General features: G+C 40.5%; 1 protein-coding gene across 1 annotated transcript; it reads left to right on the forward strand.

The window, feature by feature from the left end:
* Window positions 1-1,179: 1,179 nt before the first annotated feature.
* On the forward strand, window positions 1,180-14,542 carry LOC115045087 (zinc finger protein 91). The gene is made up of 2 exons (XM_029504579.1): window positions 1,180-1,306; window positions 11,929-14,542. The coding sequence occupies exon 2, from the start codon at window positions 12,090-12,092 to the stop codon at window positions 14,019-14,021; it is 1,932 nt and encodes a 643-aa protein (XP_029360439.1). The 5' UTR covers window positions 1,180-1,306; window positions 11,929-12,089; the 3' UTR covers window positions 14,022-14,542.
* Window positions 14,543-22,084: the final 7,542 nt, after the last annotated feature.

A 22,084-nucleotide genomic window follows, 5' to 3' on the forward strand; every position in this document is an offset into this window, starting at 1 on the left:
GTAGAGCCAGTTCTGATTGGGGGAGGTGGGAGGGGGTATCATGAGGAGTTAAAAAAAAAAAAACAGCCAAAGAGGGACGTTGGCATTTAACTGAAGTATATTTTGTATTGTACTGCAATGTTGTGGAAGAGCCCAAACGGGGACTGCTGTTGAGAACTAGCACTAGCTGTAAACTCTATAAGCATCAAATCAGCTTTAAGCTTGTAACTGTGTTTGACTGCGTTGCCCCTGTCAAATAAATAAATAAAAATAAGTCCCTTATAGCTTGCAGTTTATTCTGTGTGCACCCCTCTACCTATTCTCAGGTCAAACACTTAGCTTGCCCCCCACCCATCTTTTCTGAACACCTGCTATTTTTGTCTGTCATGCTGCCTTCCCAATAGACTGCAGTATAAAACAAGGAACCTGTCACCAAAGACTGGTGAAGCAGTAAAGAGCAGATGACTATAGACATCAAAAGATCTGGGACTTCTGAGGAAGAAGAGGCAGCTCTGCCCTTTCCTCTACAGAGCATTTATATTTTTCTGACCAGTCCAGTTTGTTTTCCAGGACCACACCCAAGTGTTTAGAGGTCTGCACAACCTCCAAAGTCCACCACTCCAATCCATACAAGTCTCCTTAGACTTGGTAGTGCAGGGAAGGAGGCAGATCTCATTGGTCTAGTAAATGAAGGCCTCCACAAGGTCCCAGTACTCCCCCTCCTGTCCACTTTGTAAATCAAAGTACCACAACACCTGCATCATCTAAATACTTCTGAATGTGGCAGGACATAAAGTTGGACATGTGTGAGCAGTATTGTGAGACCTCCATGCTGCACTACAGGGTCCCAGAGACACAATAGTTGAACCTGATTAACAGCAGCCTAGCTGTTTGATAGTCCACTACCTCAGAGGGTAAGGAGGCAGCAACCCCTATACTTCCAAGTTTGGAATTTAGTAAGAAGGGCTGCATGATATTAAATGCGTTCCAGAAGTAAAAATAAATACATAAGGTTTTTACAGTATTTTGTTTACAGTATTTTTAAGTAAACACATTTAAATTACAATGTATTGATGTATCGTATAGGCCTACTGGTGTTGAATTATGTATAATGTTATTATGCCACATAGAGATTGGACTGAGGTGTGAATACTTGTGTATTCCTTGACACGACGTAAACGTAAGCAGCGTGCGTCATGACGTCACAGCTGTCCCCAAGAAAAGACGGCCCCGGCCTGCAGCAGTGGGCAGGCATCGGCTATACACACAAACCAGCAGGACGGCACAAACGACATTCACCTGCCTTGGAGGCGCATTTTATTGAATGGTAAGCTGTGTCTATATTGGCTGTTTGAGCGCAGCAGTCGGCAGCCGGCGTGTGTCTGACTGGCACTCACAGGTCCACCCTCCTCCTCCGGAGCGTTAGCTCGGAGCTAACGCTAGCTTCCGCCTGATTGTTGCAGCAGTTCATCTCTCCGTCATGTTGTTGGAGCTTGTGTGCCTCTAGTACTGTCCGGCTGCGTGTATCTTTATGGCTCCTAATGAGCTTTATAGAAAATATTTTCCCAGTGCACCGTTAGCTTTTTTGGGAACATGCTAACGTTAGCTAGATCCGCAAATAGGATACATTGCGTTGTGAAGGTTTTAGTCGCCCCCTGGCGAAAAGTCGGTTGTAAACATACACTGTACTGATATGTCGAAACCAGGGGTCTCCAACTCCGCTCCTGGAGAGCTAATGCCCTGTATGTTTTAGATGTTGCCCTGTTCCAATACACCTGATTCAGATGAGTGGCTCTATAGCAGACCTCAGCAGAGCTTGATGTCTAACGATCATTTGGATAAGGTGTGTTGGAGCAGGGAAACGTCTCAAACATGCAGGGCAGTAGCCGGTGAGCCCTGTTCTAATATATACTGAAGTCCTTACACTTTAATGTGCACGAAACTTTACTTTGACTGAGTCTAACCCGATGTAAACATCAGAATCAGAAATACCTTACTAATCCCCAGCGGATTAAAGGCACTTCCAAATAGAAATATAACTATATTATGGAATGTATTAAATATTGATAGAATGTAAAAATAAAACAAAATAAAAGATAAAATTATATAATGTAAGTAACATTAATTGCTACTATCAAAATGTGAATAATGCAATATGTACAGATAAGTATTGGGTTTTGTAAGATGCAGTGTTGCATAGTCATTAAGTGTTAATCAGAAGTTGTCATTCTCATGTCTGATGGACACTGACAGGAATGATTGCCTGTGATGCTGAGTGGTGGCTAGGGCTGGGTGACAAAACAATTACGATAATTATTGCAAAATAAACTTTCCTCGATAGAAATATAAGACATGGTCAATAGAACTCATTCCATCCGTGTTTTGACAGACAACACGAACAGCCAGTGATAATGAGAATAGCGCCGTGCCGAGCCAACCAACGCAGCTGGAGTAGAGTTACAGCCACATCAGACTAAGTTGACAAACAGAGAGAGTAGGTGATGCAGCCGGCTTAAACGTAAGCACACATGCTTATGTTTTGGCCACCAGTACATTAGGAGTAGGAGTGAAATGCGTGAAAATGGCAGAAAATGTTAACATGAGCAACAGCATCCCCGAAGAAGACACCCCAACGGACACAGCCCAAGGCTCAAAAGACGAGGACATGTTGAGAGGAAAGGTCTGAAGAATTTGGTAATGTGGGGATATTTTGGCTATTTAAAGTCCGACGAGAGGCAGAGTAGCGTGCAGTGCAAATTGTGTCGAGCGTTTGACTGGTCAGAATTAAGATTTTAGTTTATTATACAATGATTTTTATTTATTTGAAAGACAGTTGTACAAGGTCTGTAGTACATTTTATGTTTAACTTCTGACAGGAAAAAAAATTATATTTAAACCAATATTAATGTGGTATCTTCCCATCTCATGTAGGAGTAAAAAGGAACCTTTAAACTTGACAGAAATACGTATTTGATTTATATTGTGATTTACTGACTATCAATATTGACTGATATGAAATATTGTGATAGGATTTTGTTCCATATCGGCCAGCCCTAGTGGTGGGTTGAAAAAAATAAGCAGGAATGCCTGCCACAGACTCTGTACCACATACACTTCCCTTGTGACATTTCTCTGATAGCCTGAAAGTACTGTAGAACAGCTAAAGGTGGCTTTCCTCTCAATATTCAGTTGAAGTAAGTACTTACTTCAGTTGAAGTAAGTACTTGGATTGATACTGATGCTGCTAGTTGGTTCTTGGAGGTTGGAGATATTCCCTTTTGAAGATATCGATTCGAGTTGGACTATATCTAGACAATGGACTGAAATATGTGAAGGGAGACACGATAAAGAGTCTAGACAACACTGGTGGAAAAAAAACATTGATTTTTGAAAATTGTCTGAATATTTTTGTGACTTGATGCTGAGTTGTCAAACAATTGTTTGAAAAATATCTCTACAAAATTTGCCAGTCAAATTTAGTCTGCTACACTCTTGGACTTTAAGGGAAAAACGTAACACTGGTCGGTCAAACAATGATGCAAATTTATGAAATTGACATTATCAATTTGTTATAGATGGGCATGACTAATAACATTGTCACAGCTGAAGGCTGCTAGCCGTGGCTAATGGCTAGTAATGAAATGCCCAATATTATCCCCTTTACGCAGAGGCCTTTTTGGCAATTTCCACCTGTTTCCATCTGTACCTTTACCTTTTAAAATATTGAATTGAGTCATTCCCTAAAAAGATAGGACCGTTGAAAAAACTATATTTTTTGAAAAATAAAAAACAAATTTTTTGTGAAAACAGTGAAATCTCAAAATTTTCACTATGAAACAGGTTGAATTTACATACATATACATATATGGTTCACACACCCCCTGTCCACATGTGTACCAAATTTAACTTTTAATAACTTTTTGGGGCCAATCACAGACATGACTGCTTTTAGGAACACCAGTTACAAAGTAAAATTTAATTTGAAAATTGCATTTATAGGGCTGAATATACGGTGTCCAAAACCTATCCAAACATGAATTTGACCTATTTTTGCCTGTTTTATGTTGTTATTTTGAAGCTTTATGACTCCGGACGTAGACACACGACTATCAGGGATGGCTGAAATTAACAAAGACCTTCGAAAAATGAGTTTATGACATTTATTGTACTGTCTTTTATTATAAATTTCATAATTACATTCAAACTTGGGGCAGTAAAAACACACTTTTAGTCGAAATGTCCATTGTTTACTTGTTGGCACGGAGCGGAGAGTAAACAAAGGGACCAGCTGGCTGCAGGCGGCCGTCGTCGTCGTCCTTTTCGTCCTTACTGTACAACATTTGCAGCAGCTCCGTCGGTGTAAACACCATATTCTCCGTGTTGGTGTAAAAAAGAGTCAAACTTCTCCACAACAGTAACAAAAACGACAGTAAAAAGCGATTAAATACAGTTAAAGGGACATCCGGGACATCATCGGGTGCGTCACCGCGTGTGTGCACCACTGCCTGTATGTCCCATGTGGCTCTGGTCCGGTTACGCAGCCCTTATTTGGGGGGGGGGACAAATGGCCCAATCAGGGATTGTTATACGTCAGAGGAAACCTCAGGGCCTCTGCTATTGGAGGGAAAGATTGTTTTCATTGTAACTTTGATTGACAGGAGATGCTGCCTGCACGTAGTAGATGCGCAGTTTGACGGACCTTTAAATTAGCATTAGCCCAGAGGGGAAAAAATGTCCGATTAACTGGACACGATGGATAAAATTGAACTGCAGATTATTTTTGGGCACATCTTCAGCTTTACAATGAGGCCAAGCTTGTGCTTTCATTCAGTGTTTTAATCGGGGTTTGATCGAAGAATGTTTGTATTTCACGGAGATAGAAAACGATTTGCAACTTTTTTTTTGTTTTTGGTGAGCAGGCTTGTTGAAACCTTTATCTGGAAATAAACAAAATTTTTGCACTTTGGTGTTGTTTCTATGACAGTATACGATCGTTTTTTTTTTTGGGAGGTGAAAGAAAAGGGGTAAAGATAGTACACATATGTTTACAGTCCCTTTGTTGTTGACGTGATGCCGCTTGTTGTCTTGCCGTCGTCTCCTACTGTCTGATACATTTTCAGTAACTATGATAAAACCGGAGCACCCAGAAACGTCAAAATTTTTGTACATGTAGCTGAAAGTGTGTTCGAAACGTCTGCGGTGAAATTTTCACTAAACCCCGCCTACTGTCACTGTATGAAGTGCGCCTTTCATATGTTTATTAGTTTGGGACGCCGGCGTCCCAACCACTAGGGGGACTGGTTAATGTGGTTGACTGGGTACATTATCATTAATAAGTTTAATTTACAAATTTAAAATAAGCTTTACCAACCTGTCAAAATTCCTCATGAAAGCCAGGGTGTTGGTCCTTAAGATGCTTTGCCAAGTTTGACATGTAGGGAATTTTTGTCACCACCACTTTGTATGCAGGAGGTCCTGACGTCACCACTGAGCCGGTTCTAGAACATACACATGTACGGTAAGCACGAAAACAAGGAAACCACAGTAATGGAGGAAAGAGAGATTCAAGATTCAAAAGACAAATTCCTTTGCCTCTTCTAGTCTGGTCTGATCTAGTCTCTACCCTCTGCAGGGGTCTGGTCTCTGCTCTCTGCAGGGGCCAGTTGTCTAGTCTCTGGAGGGGTCAGTTCTAGTCTTTCAGGGGGTCTGGTGTCTCTTCTAATCTGGTCTAGTCTCTACTTTCTGCAGGGGCCAGTTCTCTAGTCTCTGGAGGGGTCAGTTCTAGTCTTTCAGGGGGTCTGGTGTCTCTTCTAATCTGGTCTAGTCTGTAGTCTCTGCAGGGGCCAGTTGTCTAGTCTCTGGAGGGGTCAGTTCTAGTCTTTCAGGGGTCTAGTGTCTCTTCTAATCTGGTCTAGTCTCTGAGGAGGTCCCATCTCCGGTCTAATCTCGTCTGGTCCGGGCTGGTCTTTGAAGAGGGGTCCGGTGTTTCGTCTAGTTTCATCTGGTCTAGTCTCTGGAGGGCAGGTCCAGAGTCACGTCTTGTCTAGCCTGGTCTGATCTGGTCTAGTCTCTACTCTCTGCAGGGGTCTGGTCTCTGGGGTGGTCAGGTCTCTGGTCTGGCCTGGTCTAGTTTCTGGGGAGGTCCCTTCTCTAGTCGAGTCTGGTCACCGCTGTAACCCGGTTGTTTACAATTAACCAATTGTTCAGCAGGAATCGAACCACACCCTTCTTATTGTGGGGTTTTGGCGTTAACCACTACGTCACTGTGCTGCTCCATTTACTACACACATTTGCATCAAGTCACCAACTAACCTAGACATGTTCAGGTGCTCCTACTGGGAATGGCACCGCACCCTTCTTATTGCGGGGTGACAGCGTTACCCACTATGCCACTGTGCTGCTGTGGTCACCACGTATATTCACCACTACGCTGAAGTCACCATATTCTTTCATTTATTTATGTATTTATTCATTCATTCATTCATTCATGGGTAGGGGGGCGTGCAGTGTTAGTGACCCCTTCATAGCATTTTCCCAACAGACACGTTACATGTTATTCCTGGCAAAAAAATAAATAAACTTTTTTGTAAAATGTCAACCGTTTCTGTTTCATTTTTACAAGTACATCTCAAAAAATATGAATTTCAGAAAGTGAAACTTGTATATAGATTCTTGGCACATAGAGTGAAATATTTCAAGCCTTTGTTTCTTGTAATTTAGATGATTATGGCTGACAGATAAAAGCCCCAAAATCGGTGTCTCGGAAAATTTAAATATTGTGAAAAAGTTCAATATTGGAAACTTTTGGTGTCACACCTTAATCAGCTAATTAACTCAAAACACCTGCAAAGGTTTCCTGAGGCTTTAGTCTCTCAGTCTGAGTAAGTAGGCCACACAATCATCAGGAAGACTGCTGACTTGACAAATGTCCAGAAGACAGTCATCGACACCCTTCAGAAGGAGGGTAAGCCACAAAACGTCATTGCTGAAGAAGCTGGTTGTTCACAGAGTGCTGTACCCAAGCATATAAACAGAAAATTGAGTTGAAGGAAAAAGTGTGGTAGAAAAAGATGCACCAGCAACAGAAATGAACGCATCCTTGAGGGGATTGTCAAGCGAAATCCATTCAAGAATTTGGGGGAGCTTCACAAGGAGCAGACTGAAGCTGGAGCCGGTGCATCAAGAGCCACCACACACAAACGAATATTAGACATGGGCTGCAAATGTTGGATTCCTTGTGTCAAGCCACTCCTGAACCAGAGACAATGTCAGAAGCGTCTTACCTGGGCTAAGGAGAAAAAGAAGTGGACTGTTGCGCAAAGGTCCAAAGTCCTCTTTTCAGAGAAAGTGCAAAGTTTGCATTTCATTTGGATATAAAGGTCCCAGAGTCTGTAGGAAGAGTGGAGAGAAACAGAATCCACATTGGCTGAAGTCCAGTGTGAAGTTTCCACAGTCAGTGATGATTTGGGGTACCATGTCATCTGCTGGTGTTGGTCCACTGTGTTTTCTGAAGTCCACAGTCAGTGCAGCCATCTACCAGGAAAAACTAGAGCACTTCATGCTTCCCACTGCTGAGGGAGCTGTATGGAGATACAGATTTCATTTCCCAGCAGGACTTGGTGCCTGCCCACACTGCCCAAGGTACCAAAAGCTCGTTCAATGACCATGGCGTTACTGTGTTTGATTGGCCAGCAAACTCCTCTGACCTGAACCCCTTAGGAAATCTATGGGCTGTTGTCAAGAGGAAGATGAGAGACATCAGACCCAACAATGCAGATGACCTGAAGGCAGCTATCAAAGCAACCTGGGCTTCCATTACACCTACGCAATGCCACTGGCTGATCGTTTCCATGCCACAGCGCATTGACACAGTAATTCACGCGAGGAAGAAGGAAGGCCCAACCAAGTATTGAGTGCATAGAAATGAACATTTTCATTATCTGTAAGCCATAATCATCAAAGTTAAAAGAAACAAAGGCTTGAAATATTTCACTTTTTGTGTAAAGGATCTATATTAAATAAGTTTCACTTTCTGAAATGACTCTACATTCTACATTTTTGAGATGTATCTGTATAATGAATTCTGTTTTTAATGTCTTCCGAGATTCCGAGATTCTGTGATTGCAAAGTTTATAGAGCCCTATTTACCGAATGCCCGGGAAGACCGAGCTTGACATGAGCTTCGCAGTGTGCAAGGTTTGCAAAATGAGGAACCCATGTTTAACTGCACTATTTTATTTAAAAAAAAAATATATATATATATATTTATTTATTTATTTATTTATTACTATTTTTTTTATAAAGACATTTTTATTTTCATTACTTAAGCAATATGTGATATTTCGTGCAACAATTCCATCTAAGCGTTGATAAATGTTTAAAACTTAATAAATATGAAAAAGACAATTTAATGTCTCCATTTGTCGTTCTGTCTTGCAATGCAGACTGCCGTAGATCATGAGGATCCTTTGCACACCTATAGATTGAAGCATAAATCATTATGAATCAAATCGTTTGCTGCAGACTTGGTCTGACCTCCTACGTTTGCGTTTACGTTTTAAATGCCGTTCGCCTTCCGGGTCATAACTTTAGTTAGTGAAACTTTAGCACATGCACTGTAGCTCCAGTCCAACTGTCCGTATACATGCAGCAGCAGATCAACTTTGGATCGCATTATCTGGGTGTGTTAGTCCGACAATTTCTCGACAATTTTTTCGACAGTTCAATTTTACTCAAGCTAATGTGTTTACATGTACTTTAAAAGTCCAGTTTTGGTTGGACTAAAGCAATATATATATATTTTTTAATAGGTGTCAGAAACTTGCTTACTGTTGCTTTAAGTTGGTGAATCCATTCCTTCATTGTTAATCGTTATTAAAATTCCTTCAACATACTGTAGAAAGCTGCTTATGTTGAAGGTTCTAAGTGTTCTGGAGAAATGGGCAAGAGGACAATAAGCAAAAAGTCCAGGTGGACAATTGGATTATTTATTGTTAAAAGGTCAAGCTGTAGTCCCTGCAAGTGCATGTTTGTATTTAAACATTGCGTCTGTTTTATGGTTGAAGAGAAGGGACCAGGGCAGCACAGTGGTTAGCGTGGTCGCCCCACAACAAGAAGGTTCGGTTCCCACCCTGGGGTGTTTCTATGTGGAGTTTGCATGTTCTCGCAGAAACACTGCAGCTACACTGTGCTCAGACACACACCATACTGACCTAACACTTGGAGGCCCAGCAGCTAGCAGCTCACTCTTTGTCTCCTGCATTTATGTTCATGTGGCTATACTGCTCTGCACAGAAAGACAAACTTGTCTGGCAAATAGGAGTAGGAGTCATGTTTGGTTTTACAGCTGTTATATAATTTTTGTGCAGTTTCACTGCCTTCCGCCATGTTAAAAAAATTAATGCTAAACGTGGTTGCTGTGGAACTTGAGTTCCATCAGTGACCAAAAAACTGTGGTAATGAAGAATTACAGGGTAAATGAAGCTGTAAATGGTAATGCTATACATCTGGCATTATTACTTTATATATATATATATATATATATATATATGTGTGTGTGTGTGTGTGTAATTATATGTAGACGAGCAAGATATTTTGATTGTGATTTCATTTTCAAAAGGTAAATGTGGGACAATTTGTATACGATTTTTGCTGGGTCTTAAATCAAGACAGACCTGAACGTTGTCATGGGTTGACAAACTAATCATACCACAGTTTAAGACAACTTGACTTGTTGGGTTATATGGTTGCTGACCTTTGTTGCATATTATAACAACCTCCTTTTTACATTTAAGTAGCTTTTTTAATTATTATTATTATTTATTCTTCACTGGGCCTTTTAATCCATTTTAATGCTGTTAACACACCATGTGATCACAGAAGTGGCCTCTAAAAAAAGATTAGACACACCAGGAGATCCATCTGAGTTCAAAAGGGTGAAAGACTACAGAGAGAAGCATGACAAATCTTGCTGACCAACAGTTATTTGCTGGTATCAACCTGGAACAAGAAACAACCAGTCACCTTCATTGGTGACCCTGTAATTCACTATCATGCACGCTGTATTTTGTGGGTGTCTGTGTGTGACTAGACAGTTCATTTACTCTCTTCCTCTCAGTCTTAAGCACAGTCACCCAAGTCGAGTAGTGTCCTTGTGTAATATGGGCTGGCCGGCTGAGCTTTACAGTGAGTGTGTAGACTGTCTGGCTCAGAAAAATGGGCATCACCAAAGGGAATTGAGAAGCTCAGAGGCAGCTCATTCAAAGACCAGCATCACCAACTCTGGTCTAGGCTACTGCCCTGCATGTTTTAGATGTTTCAGTGCTCCAACACACCTGATTCAAATGATCAGCTAGTCATAAAGCTCTGCTGAGGTCTGTTAAGGAACCACTCATCTGGAGCAGAGAAGCATCTCAAACATGCAGGGCAGTAGTCCTCAAGGACAGAAGTTGGTGACCCCTGGTTTTCAGTATTTAGAACCTTTTTTTTTTTTTTTTTTCTTGATATGAATCACTTGGAGGGAATTTCTTCATATTTGGCCAAAAAAAATCACTTGCTCTCAAAGATCTTGACACACGTCTTTATTATACATTATTATATATACATATACATTATTATACATCTTTATTTCGACAGCAAGGAAAACTTAAAATAGTTTGTTTGTCTTGAGGTGTGGTTAATTTCCTTAAGTAAACAGCTACTCATCTAACTATTTAATTCTATGTTCAAACTTATTATTTTTTCAGTGATCTGTTTTGCTGATTAGATGATTTTCTTCTTATTATTATTATTATTATTATTTTTTTTTTTTTTTTTACCTCATTGCTTGAGGCCATATGTTGCAGAAAAGGTCACCTATGAGGAGACAATTGTGAATGCATTTACATCAGTAACTGTTTTACCTCTTAAATTAATCAGTTAAATTACATCTCTAAAATGTTTTGATCATGATTGTGACTAGCAAATCCTGGGTTCCCTTACTGTATGCTGATCCTATTCTGTTTATGAAAAAATGGATTTGAACACGAATACAGAGGTGCCTTAAAATTGCATTCTATGGGAACAATAGGGGCGACTCCACAAGCTGCAAAAAGAAATTTGTTTGTATATTTGTCAGAGGAAAATCTGAGGAAATCACCCCAATTCTCACTTATTGGCCAAGTGAAAGTTTTCCTTTTCTAAAAAGGAAAGACCAAAATTACAATGGGTACTTCCCATTGCTCTTTGAGATGTTGCTAGACCTTGATTGAAGTCCACCTCCGGTCAATATAATTGACTGGTGATGATTGGGGAAAGCCACACTAATATCAATATAAGGCTCACAGATGATAATGGAAAACAGGGATCTTACTTGTCCTGGTTTACCAAACAAACTATGTAATCAGGGGAGAAGAGCCTTGGTAAGCTGGAGCAAAAACCTAACATTGAATCCGGCAGAGCGCCAGAGCTCTTGAAAATTTGAGTAGGGTCTGAAATTTAGGTTCCAGTGAATAAGTAGAACAGTGAGTTGGAAACTGTGATGTGGGCAAGCTTTCAAGTGTTTGGAAATGTGTATGGGACAAAAATTGTCAGAAAAAATTGCTTTAAGCGACAGCCATTGTTCTGCTGGAATTACACTGGACAAATGCTACATTATTGTACTAGCAGGCACTGCTTGTCCTCACTAGTCTTGAAAATACAGTTTAACCAATGCATCAAATTAAATGTGTTCTTCACATCAAATAACATTCAAAGACGTCAACAGCTGTATCTGATGGCCAGTCGATCTTAAACCACTTTCCAGCCACAGCAAGGCAGTTGAAACTTGTCATCTGACAGTCATCCACCCTCACTTGCGCTATTTGAAATAAATCCCGACGTAGCATAGTTTTTTGGTATGTTTTTAAATTGTAAAACAATTCTTCTTTAGTGGTGTGATAATTTTTTTTACTCCCGCCCCCCTTCCCGCAGGTGCTGTTACAACATGGAAAACCTCAGAAGACAGGTCAGCTTACAGTTTCAGAGGACATCTTTATCGAAGCAGTCTGTTGCAAGACAACAGACGTACTGATTCCCACATGGAGACCAATTTTGTGGGTAACTGGATTCTACTTGTCTTTGCTGATTGAAAAATGATGCCATTGACATATGGACAAAATATCATCATAATGGAAAAGCAGAAATCTGTGACAAATGTTTCTTCAGCACAGTCGGGTGGAGAATCAAGTACCTTCATCTGTACTGAGTGTGGTGATGGGTTTAGTCAGTACTCTAATGTGCTGGCCCACATGGCAATTCATGGACCTTTGGAGTCATTTTCTTTTGATGGCTCATCGAATGGATTTGAAGTCCCTAGAGAATATGTGCTACAAGAAAATGGTACACTGACAGTTGTGAACAGCCTGGAACAGTCACACCATTCTATAAAACCAGTATCTCCAGGAGTTTTGCCTTCATACTTCCCATCCTCAGTCAAACCAGTATCTCCTACTTTAAGACCTCAGCCTAACCCTTACAGAGATGTGTTCAGGCCTAGGCCATCCGACTTGACCTTGGACAAGTCTCGCCAGGGCCATTATCGTTGTGAGATATGTAGCAGATCATTTAACAGCCTGCTGAGTTTACATCGTCATCAGCAGTATCGCAACACAGAGCGAGGCTACAAGTGTACTTTATGCTGTAAGATCTTTGAAGGTAGACAGGATCTCAAGGAGCACCTTCATGACCATGTAAATGAAAGATTTCACTGCTGCGATCATTGTGGCAAGCGATTCTTAAAAGTGGATGCACTGAATGCTCATCAAAAAGACAACCACTTCTCCCCCAAGGCTACGGCATTTGGCAAACTGGAGAACAAGCATGAAAAGAAGTTTGAAAAAACATATCCTTGTAGGAAGTGCAAGTTTAACTTTTTCTGGATGTCAGATTTTCAGGCGCATTCACTATACCATTGCAAAGGAAAAGAGTCTGATGCAGCTTTTGCATCTGAAATAGACTCTGAAGTGAACGCTAAAAACCTAGACGTACTACTTGAAACCTGCCATAACAATGGCAAATCTATTGATGTCAAGAATGGGGATACTAAAATCTTTAGAGATACTTGTGGTAACGTGGATACAGAATACTGTTTCACACCATACAGGTGTGGTTTATGTGGGGATCGTTTCCAAAAGTTAACAGCGCTAAAGGAACATCACCTCACACATCAAACTCAGGAGGAAATAGATCAGCTGAATGAAGAATCACAAAAAACTTCAAAGCGAAGAGTACAGCCCAAAAGCAGACGTAGAAGAGGTGGTAATCCAAATGGCAAGCTGCATCCCTGTAAACACTGTCATCGTGTCTTTAATCATTCTAGTAGTTTATCTCGACACATGAGATATCATAAGGGTACCATGCACACGTGTGTATTTTGTGGTAGACATTTTCCACAACGGTGTGACTTGCGAAGGCATGTGGCCATGTACCACAAAGCTGAGTTAGAAAAGAAGCCAAGTTTGAAACTCTTGTACACACCAACGCAAAATGGCCCCACTCCCACTTCTCTTAATGGTGATAAAAACCCAAGTTCTCCTGATGAGAAAGCAAAGAGCTCCTCTGACAATGAACAAACCTCATCACCTGAGCAGCCTTCACCGGGGAAGCAGTCTGGAAAAGCAGGGCGAGTTAACTACAAGTGTCTAGAATGTGGGAAACGATTTGGACTCTTATGTGTGTACCAAAGGCACTTGCGTTATCACAAAAAGGAACCAAGTAAGTGCCCACAATGCCCAGCACAATTCAGGAATTCTTCATCCCTTGATCTTCACCTTCAAAATCACCCAATCAATGGAGAAGCAGATAATGTTGGACAAATTTGTCACCACAGTGGAACCAGTGGAGACCCTGCACTAAAAAAGAGTAACACAGAGGACATGGAGGATGACTACATGGACCACAGTCAAAATGATAAAGGAAACTCTTCAGAGGTTATTTATGAATGTACAGAGTGCACTGAAACATTCTCATGCTTGGAGACGTTTCTTCATCACCAGACCTCTCATGGCTCAGAAAATAACGGGTAACTATCATGTCAGATCTTTTCATTCATTGTTTTTGCCAACAATCAAACTCTCAGGAGTTGTGTAGGACTCTTTTCAACACAAATATTTGAATAACTATAGAAGTCAACGATTGATGTAAAGTTTGTTCATAATGGATATATTGCAGAATTACTTTGATGCATTTTCTGGTATAAAGGAACCATCTGTTACTCTATATTTTAAAAATGGAGGTTCAAGACTCAACTATCAAGTATGTCTAACATGGCTAAACTTAAGTAAAGTTAAAATGTAGTATTCTTCCAGAGGCTGTGGTTGGCATTAATTCCCCTTTCACACAGTGTTCATTAGCGAGGATAATTATTGCTTTTACTGGTATTTTTTTCCCATTATACTATTGTCAATTGTATTGCAAAATTTTTCATCATTCTTACATTCAGAGTTGTTGAGATTTTTTAATATATTATGTGTATATCTGCATTTTTAAAGGATAGCCTTGTCACTGAGTCGATTTTTAATTGTGCCATTAAAAGTGTACAGAGAATAACAAAGGCTATAAAATTTCATTCTTCAAGGTAAAGAGTCCCCAATTTAGTGGCTCAAGTGTCATGCTTTATATTTGTATGGAATTGCAGTATGGGGAGTGCTTTTGTGATGGTTTTCAGTGGATTAAAAGGGAAGATATTACCTTAAGATGAAAAATGTGGGCAAATATACTGCATTTGATTTCAAGGATGTTGAGCAAGGTAGATGTATGTATGATATTTCTGGGATAGACGTGATTTCATGCCATTGATACAATATTTGTATTTTGAGGCCCCATTGAAAATTTGGCATTCCCCCCCCCCAGTGATACTGTTACATCCTTCAGAGAAGGAAGGTTATTAGATAGCCCCAGTACATGGTTTGTCTTGGGATGCACCGATACCGGGCATGAGTACTCGCACTCATGAAATTGCCACCAATACCACTTTACAGCAGCGCGCGGTTTACAGCACTTGACTGCAAGGTGTGAAGCGAGGAGCTATGCCAGCAATGTGGAACTCAAGTGAAAGAGCGACAAAAACAAAGCACAATGTGGAGGTGTGCCAGTGCCATGTTTGTAAAAGCACTGATGTTGAATGTCAGTATATGACAATTTTGTAGAATTTGTGTTTATCACAAGTTTCACTGCAGTACAATCACCCATGTACAAGAAAATCATACTGAGAAATGTTGTTCAAATAACAGAATATCTGTGGGAAAAAAAACTCAAGGTAGCTTTATATGTAATGGCGTAAGTACTTGGTATCGGTGAGTACTCACATGCAAGTACTTGTACACTACTTGTTTTGGGAAAAAGTAGTGTCGGTGCATCCCTAGGTTTTTCCACTGGGTATTTAATCAGTGACACCAGTTTAGGAGTCCTTACAGCAGAGATACTCATTGCGCGGGTCGTCAAGCTTTAATTGGTGGCTCGTGTGGTAGCCTATAACAATATGGTAACGTAGCCAATAATAAATTTTTTCAAATATGCTACATAAATATTCAGTGAACACTGCACTACATACATCTGCATCATACTTCTCCTTTCAATGTCAAACCTGGCAATTCGGTGCGCTAACGCCATTGTTTACAACACCGTCACACTTGGTGATGTCACTGTCGCGCCGCTAGCCAGCGTGAGATGCGGCCGCAAAATTAATCGATTTCTAATTTAAAGGGCAAAAACCGAGTAGACGGAGACACAACTTTGTATCGAATAGTGAGGATAAAGAGTCTAAGGAAGCAGCAACATGAAGACGCTGCAGAGGGGATGAGCAGTCAAACGTCAGGTGTTCCGAGTAAAAACCGTGTGGCTCTCCCCTTGACTTTGCTCTGCCAATGTGGCTCTTGTATAAAAAATAGTGAGGATCACTGCCTTACGATAATTTGGATATCAATAGCAAGTTTAACAATAAAAACTAAAGTGGAAAGGCTTATGTCTTTTTTTTTTTTTTTTTTCCTCTATGGAACTAGACTTACGTGACTGAAATGTTTGCCATAAACTATTCATAATGTTTGCGTTACTTCTCAGGCGACCTTGCAAAATGGCAATTTAAAATATACCAGAGATTGTGCAAACCTTGACTTCCAGACCCCTTCAAAATTATTTGAATGGCAAGGCCAGTTCATTTGTTTTTGTTGTTGATTAAAGACATTTGGATTTTAGATCAAAAGATGAATATGAGAGAAGAGTTCAGAATTTCAGCTTTTATTTCCTGATGTTTACATGTGTACAATTTCTGGTGAGCAAATGGAAAGAAACAGATAGTGTTAAAGTAAACAACATTTCATTTTTGGTTGTATTAACCCTTGTCTGCAACCCATTGAAAACATCAAACTGTTGCATTCTTCATTTGTGATGCCTTTCCAGGCTTTTACGGCAGCCTCTTTCAGTTGTTCTTTGTTTTGGGGGGTTTGTGGACTTCTGAATTCATTCTGTTGTTACCATCATGAGTTACACCATCAATAAATAATAACGAACCTGTTCCAGAAGCAGCCATGCAAGTCCAAGCCATGACAAGCACCACCATGCGTTACTGATGAGCTTGTATGCTTTGGATCATAAGCAGATCCTCTCTTTCTCCACACTTTGGCTTTCTAAAGTGAGATTAATCTTGGTCTCATCAGTCCATAAGACTTAGTTCCAGAACTTTTGTGGCTCATCTCTGTACTTCTTTGCAAATTCCAGTCTGCCTTTCCAATTCGTCCTGCTGAAGAGTGGTTTGCAGCTTGTGGTATGGCCTCTATATTTCTGCTTGCAAGTCTTTTTTGGATGGTGGACTATGATACCTTCGCGCCTGCACTGTGGAGGTTGCCGGTGATGTCACTGACATGTTTTGGGATTTTTCTTCACAGCTCTCACAATGTTTCTGTCATTGACTGCTGTTGTTTTCCTTAGCTGACCTGTCCGATGTCTGCCTCAGTTCACCAGTAGTTTCATTATTTTTCAGGATATGCCAAATTGTTATATTGGCTATGCCCAATGGCTCTGATCGATTTTCTTCTTTTCTTAGCTTCAAAATGGCTTGCTTTTCTCCCATAGACAGCTTTCTCATCTTCATGTTGGTTTATCCTTTTTAACAAGAAATGACGTCTTTACAGGAGAAACCCAAGGTTAATACCAAGTATAATAGTTCAGAGCTGCTGAATGTTTAAACAGTCTAAAAGACAATACCTGGGTGACAAGAAACATCTGTCAGTGACATGTTCCAATAGTTTTGCTCATTTGAAAAATGGATAGGTTCAAACGAAAGGTGGTGTGTTAAACATTTTAGGACATATCTAGATGGAAATACCATGAAATAAAAGCTGTAATTCTGAACACTTGTCCAATATTCAGCTTTTGATCTTTACTCTAATATCTTCAGTGAACAACAAAAACAAAAGAATTGGCCTTGCTGTTCCAATATTTTTGGAACACATTTATCACATTTTTAAAGGTTCTGACGCTGCCAGTTACAAACCTTTTGCAATTGCATGTGGATAATGAGTTGAATAAGGTTTCATGGTCGCAGTCTTTTTGCCGGAAGAGCTCAAATTACATCCCTTGCCCCTTTACGAGCAGAACTTTTCTTTGAGGAAAAAAAATGTTGCTTTATTGGAAGGCATTAAAAATTAGAACCCCCTAATGCCAATATCTATATGTGGATCTCCCCAAAAATTGCTTCTGGTTACTTTCTGTTTGCTCTTCATCACTTCACCATCTGTTATATCCACGGGAACAGTTTTTCACTCCAGTGGGCAGGTTAGTATTAATTTGTTGAGCCTGTGAGCTCCTTTAATATGCTTTGTCCTTCTAAACTGTTTGAAGACCACAAGTTCAGTGGTTGCACCTGATTTAGTACATCTGCCAAGACCTAGAAGATTTCTGATGTAGACCTTACATCCCATAAACAAAATAATGCATATGCCCATTTGTGATATTCAACTAGTTGCTAGATCAAAAGAAGGAGAAAAAAAACAACAACACATGAATCTGTCATCAAGAGACTGCAACATTAAGACTGACCATTATGCATGTAAGGTGATCTTTTTGTCCTGTACTGAAGAATGAGTACCAAGAAGCAACTGGTCAGTTTTGTTCTGCTCCCTCTGAAAATTTATTTGAGAGATCCTGATATGCTTTGACCTTGGAAAAGACACACTTCAACAGATTTAGTTTAGTTTACATTGTTTAAATAGATTAGAAAGGCACCTCAGACAGTTCCACTCAATAGCTTAGTCTGAAACAGACACCATGCAGATAGGCCTATGCTACTATGTGTCCAAGCAGAGACAATCAAAAGTACAGCCTGTAAAGTCATGCAATTGTCCTAAATGACCATAAATCATAGACAGCAATTACATTTACAAACTTGAAATATTTAGCTAGTCATGGGACAACCTACAAAATGGTACATACTTTCATATTTACTACTATATATAAAGTAGTTCAGGTGCCTAATCAGCTTGATCATTGCTGCTCTCTTCATGAATACCTTCACCTCTCTCCTCCCTGGCTAAATACATGAATTGACACTATCACATTTGCAATATTAAAGGAAGATATCTGTCACACAAAGTCACTTAATTCGTAATCTTCAATGTCTTTTACCACTAACTGACTGATTCAACATTTTCCAGCCTCAAAGTCATTGTTAAAATTTCCTGGCAGGTGTCTAGAACTGTAAAAACTTCAATCTTTCTTACTTGAGGACTTTTAGCACTTGTGTACCGACAAACAGCCTAAATTGCCATGAGATTACATTTCTTTCTGCTCTCACCTGATTGCAAGCAGGCCACTGTTTCTGGTACAGTCTGTAAATAACATGATAGCTAAGCCCTAATGCATGTCCTGCCATATCATTTATCTTCCTCTAAGTGGAACCATACTTACATACTACATCCAAAAAATAAAAAACTATGTGTGGTATTGAGGAAGACTTTAAACTTGAAAACCATAAACTAACTAAGAACATGTTGAGGTAACAATGCAAGTCAGTATAGCCATTTCCCATCCTGACAATCAGGGGCCCCCCTCAATGCGGGTGCCCCTGATTGTCATTAGATAAAATGCAAGATTAAGGCTCTTCCATATTGGTTTCACTTTTTAGCCCGAGTCTGCATCCATTTATAAAAACAGTCAAAGGAAAGCAGAAACCTTCAAAACAAGTAGCATTTGTTGATGTGTCACAGCCTAACCATCAAAAATGACAGAAACAATAGTTAAATGTCTGGGAGGCAAGAAAGCTTGCAGAGATAATACCCTGGTGCACCACACGCATCGGTTGCATGAATGCAAACAAGTAACAGATCCTTTTTTGTACAAAACAATATTCTGAAATCTGATGTGCAATAAAATAGTGACAAATGCTGTCTACGCTATATTGTACTGCTTGAGAACATCCCAACCCCTAACCCCATTCCAAGTAAGATAATCCCCCCCTCTCCAAAAAAAGCAATAGTGTCCCTGAGTCACACAGTGAGATTTTTTTCCTTTCTAGCAGGAAAAACACAAGCATGAATGATACACAGCCTGACTGGGCACTAACAAGCTTCCCATATACTCTGCTGTTGGGCCGTTGCACTACATGGTGCTGCTTCGAGTTCTACTTCGCAAGATGTAGGCCATACTGATGATGCCACTCCTGACTCTGTGTATGCAAGCTTCTATCAATAGAAGCTTGCATACACAGAGCTATGTCTGGCCCTATAGATGTTTGGAACCAATAAGCAGGACCTCTTTTTTTTTTCTCCATTTCCTCATTTCTTGCCATATTTGAACCATCCTATAATCCCCAAGTCTAGCAGCACTCCCTAGCTCATCAAGCTAACTCAAAAGAGTGAGGAACACTTTTTTATTGTGACATTTGTGTATTTTTGATGTTGGTTAACTAGCTAGAATAAGTCAAAGTAAAAAATTATCAACTGAAAAAAAAAAAAAAAAAAAAAAAAAGAATTAACATCCAAATCATATAACCTGACAGATAAGTCCATATAGAAGATAGGTGAGTGTCAACCACACGCACACAGAAAGGGATCCATTCAATCATTTTCAGGAAGAACTGGAGGGGATCCACATACTCACCAAACTGGCTAATTAAGTCTGCAGTTTTGGAGCAAGTTTTGGAGCAATGGACTGCAATTGTGTTATGTGGACAGCCCAAAGTCAAATCTGTACCTTATTTATGGCTATATTATGAGACTGAGGGATCATCTCAGGGCCAGCCTGGGGGATTTCTGACCCAGTAAGATCAGTATCCACTGTCAAGAAAATACTGGAATGTGCAACCAACTGGACAGTACTGAGTATGGGTAATGATCATATGATCTTCTATGGCGATTAAAAAAAAAAAAAAAAAATCTGTTCAAGTAAATAGGAACCTATCCTCCGACTTTTTGACCTCACTAAGAGTACTAAGCATGACAGGAACTCAAGTGTCCACCCTTGTCCATGTATGATGGAGATCTATAGCATTGCTCCATTCAATCGTAGGTAAGTTTCTGACTGGGTACATATTCTAGAAAAGTCTTAGGAGAATGCACTAATGTTCCTCTGCTCCAAAACCAACTGACAGCATTAGTGTTCGAGATTACCTTTGGTCAAGGAAGCTGACTGAGGTGGATGATCCGTACACACATGAACTGTATGAATTACAATCTTCTCAGCATTCCAAATTTTGTTTGGTCAAATAGATTGACAATCAATTAATCCTTTTTTTTTTAGTTATGATTTTGTACAGGTAAAAGGTTTTTGGGTGCTAGTATGTGCCATTTGTTGTGACAATACCACTTGAGGGCACTGCACCAAATTTCTCACATTTTAGTACAATACAATGTTCGTCCTTGGGAGAGTCAAAAAGGTCAGTTGCTACATATGCATTCCCCTATTTGACCAGGTTTTCTGGTTGGCCTGCAGTTGTGGCTGTGATAGCACCTGTGAGCAGACATATTTCAACAACATATTTGGACGACACATCTGACCTCACAGTTTGTTTCTGACAACAAGTAGTCCTTAACATTTGTCCATGCAGAACCCTCTTATTTTGAGTATAGTTAGTGGTGACATCTAGGGAGTGCCCAGATCTGGTTATTTTGTCTCGTATAAACTTGGAGCAGTACACAGGCAGCTATGAATTGTGTGGGGACAGGCCAGCAGACATTTTGAAATAGGGAATAATGTGTTTCCTTTTTTCCTTTTCTTCTCTCTCTCTCTTTAAAAAAAAATAATAATAAAAAATCTCAACTGAGAGTGCCACAGCTAGTCTGTGGATCTAAGCTGCAAGAAGTGCCCAGCCTGTAGAAAGGATCTTTGGCTCTTAATGTCATTGCTTCTTTGGCAGTAGTTAACTTAAAAAAAAAAAAGTCTTCCACAAACAGACAAAATTGTGTAGATGAACTTATACATTTATGGAGCAAACCCCAGGGATATGGGGATATGGACAGACTGGATGTTTCAGGAGATCCAGAGTTTTTGCAATTGAAATTGCAATTAGTTGACTGAATCCCATGAGGAAAGTGTGTATATATATGCAAATATGTATGTATATATCTATGTATATAAGTGGGGTTTCATAATTTTTTTTGCCTCTACAACACCCTACCCCCTCCTTCCTCCTCCCCCACTGGGGAACTGAGTCTTATGTGCCCCTCAGTCATGGGGAGTTTGTAGCAACTAAACAGGAGGAGGTGGCGCCATTTTGTAAGAGCTTCTGCACACAAAATGGTTGTCTGCAATTTAACCCTTCAAAGACTCACTCTGCCTGGACCAGCAGACTAGTGAGCACAGGCTGGGTGCCCCTGTAACTTTCATGGCACCCACGTAACCTCTCCGGTGTAGTACTGAAGCTGCTCAGGGGAGCACTGGAGCCCCACTGAGGACTACACCGGCGGGTTGGGACCCCGCCGGCACACGTGGCACCGCCCGGCCGCCTCTGCACTTCCCAAGTACAGGGGCAGCTGCCACTGCAAGGAGAGAACCGCGCCGCGACGGCCCGGAAGGAGCCGCGCTACCGCCCCCACCAGGCGCTGCCGGGTCCGGCCATTCAACGCGAGGGGGCGGGCTCTCCCGGAGTCTGCGCACC

The sequence above is a fragment of the Echeneis naucrates genome, chromosome 6 (genome assembly GCF_900963305.1).
Source record: "Echeneis naucrates chromosome 6, fEcheNa1.1, whole genome shotgun sequence".
Taxonomy (NCBI): Eukaryota; Metazoa; Chordata; class Actinopteri; order Carangiformes; family Echeneidae; genus Echeneis; species Echeneis naucrates.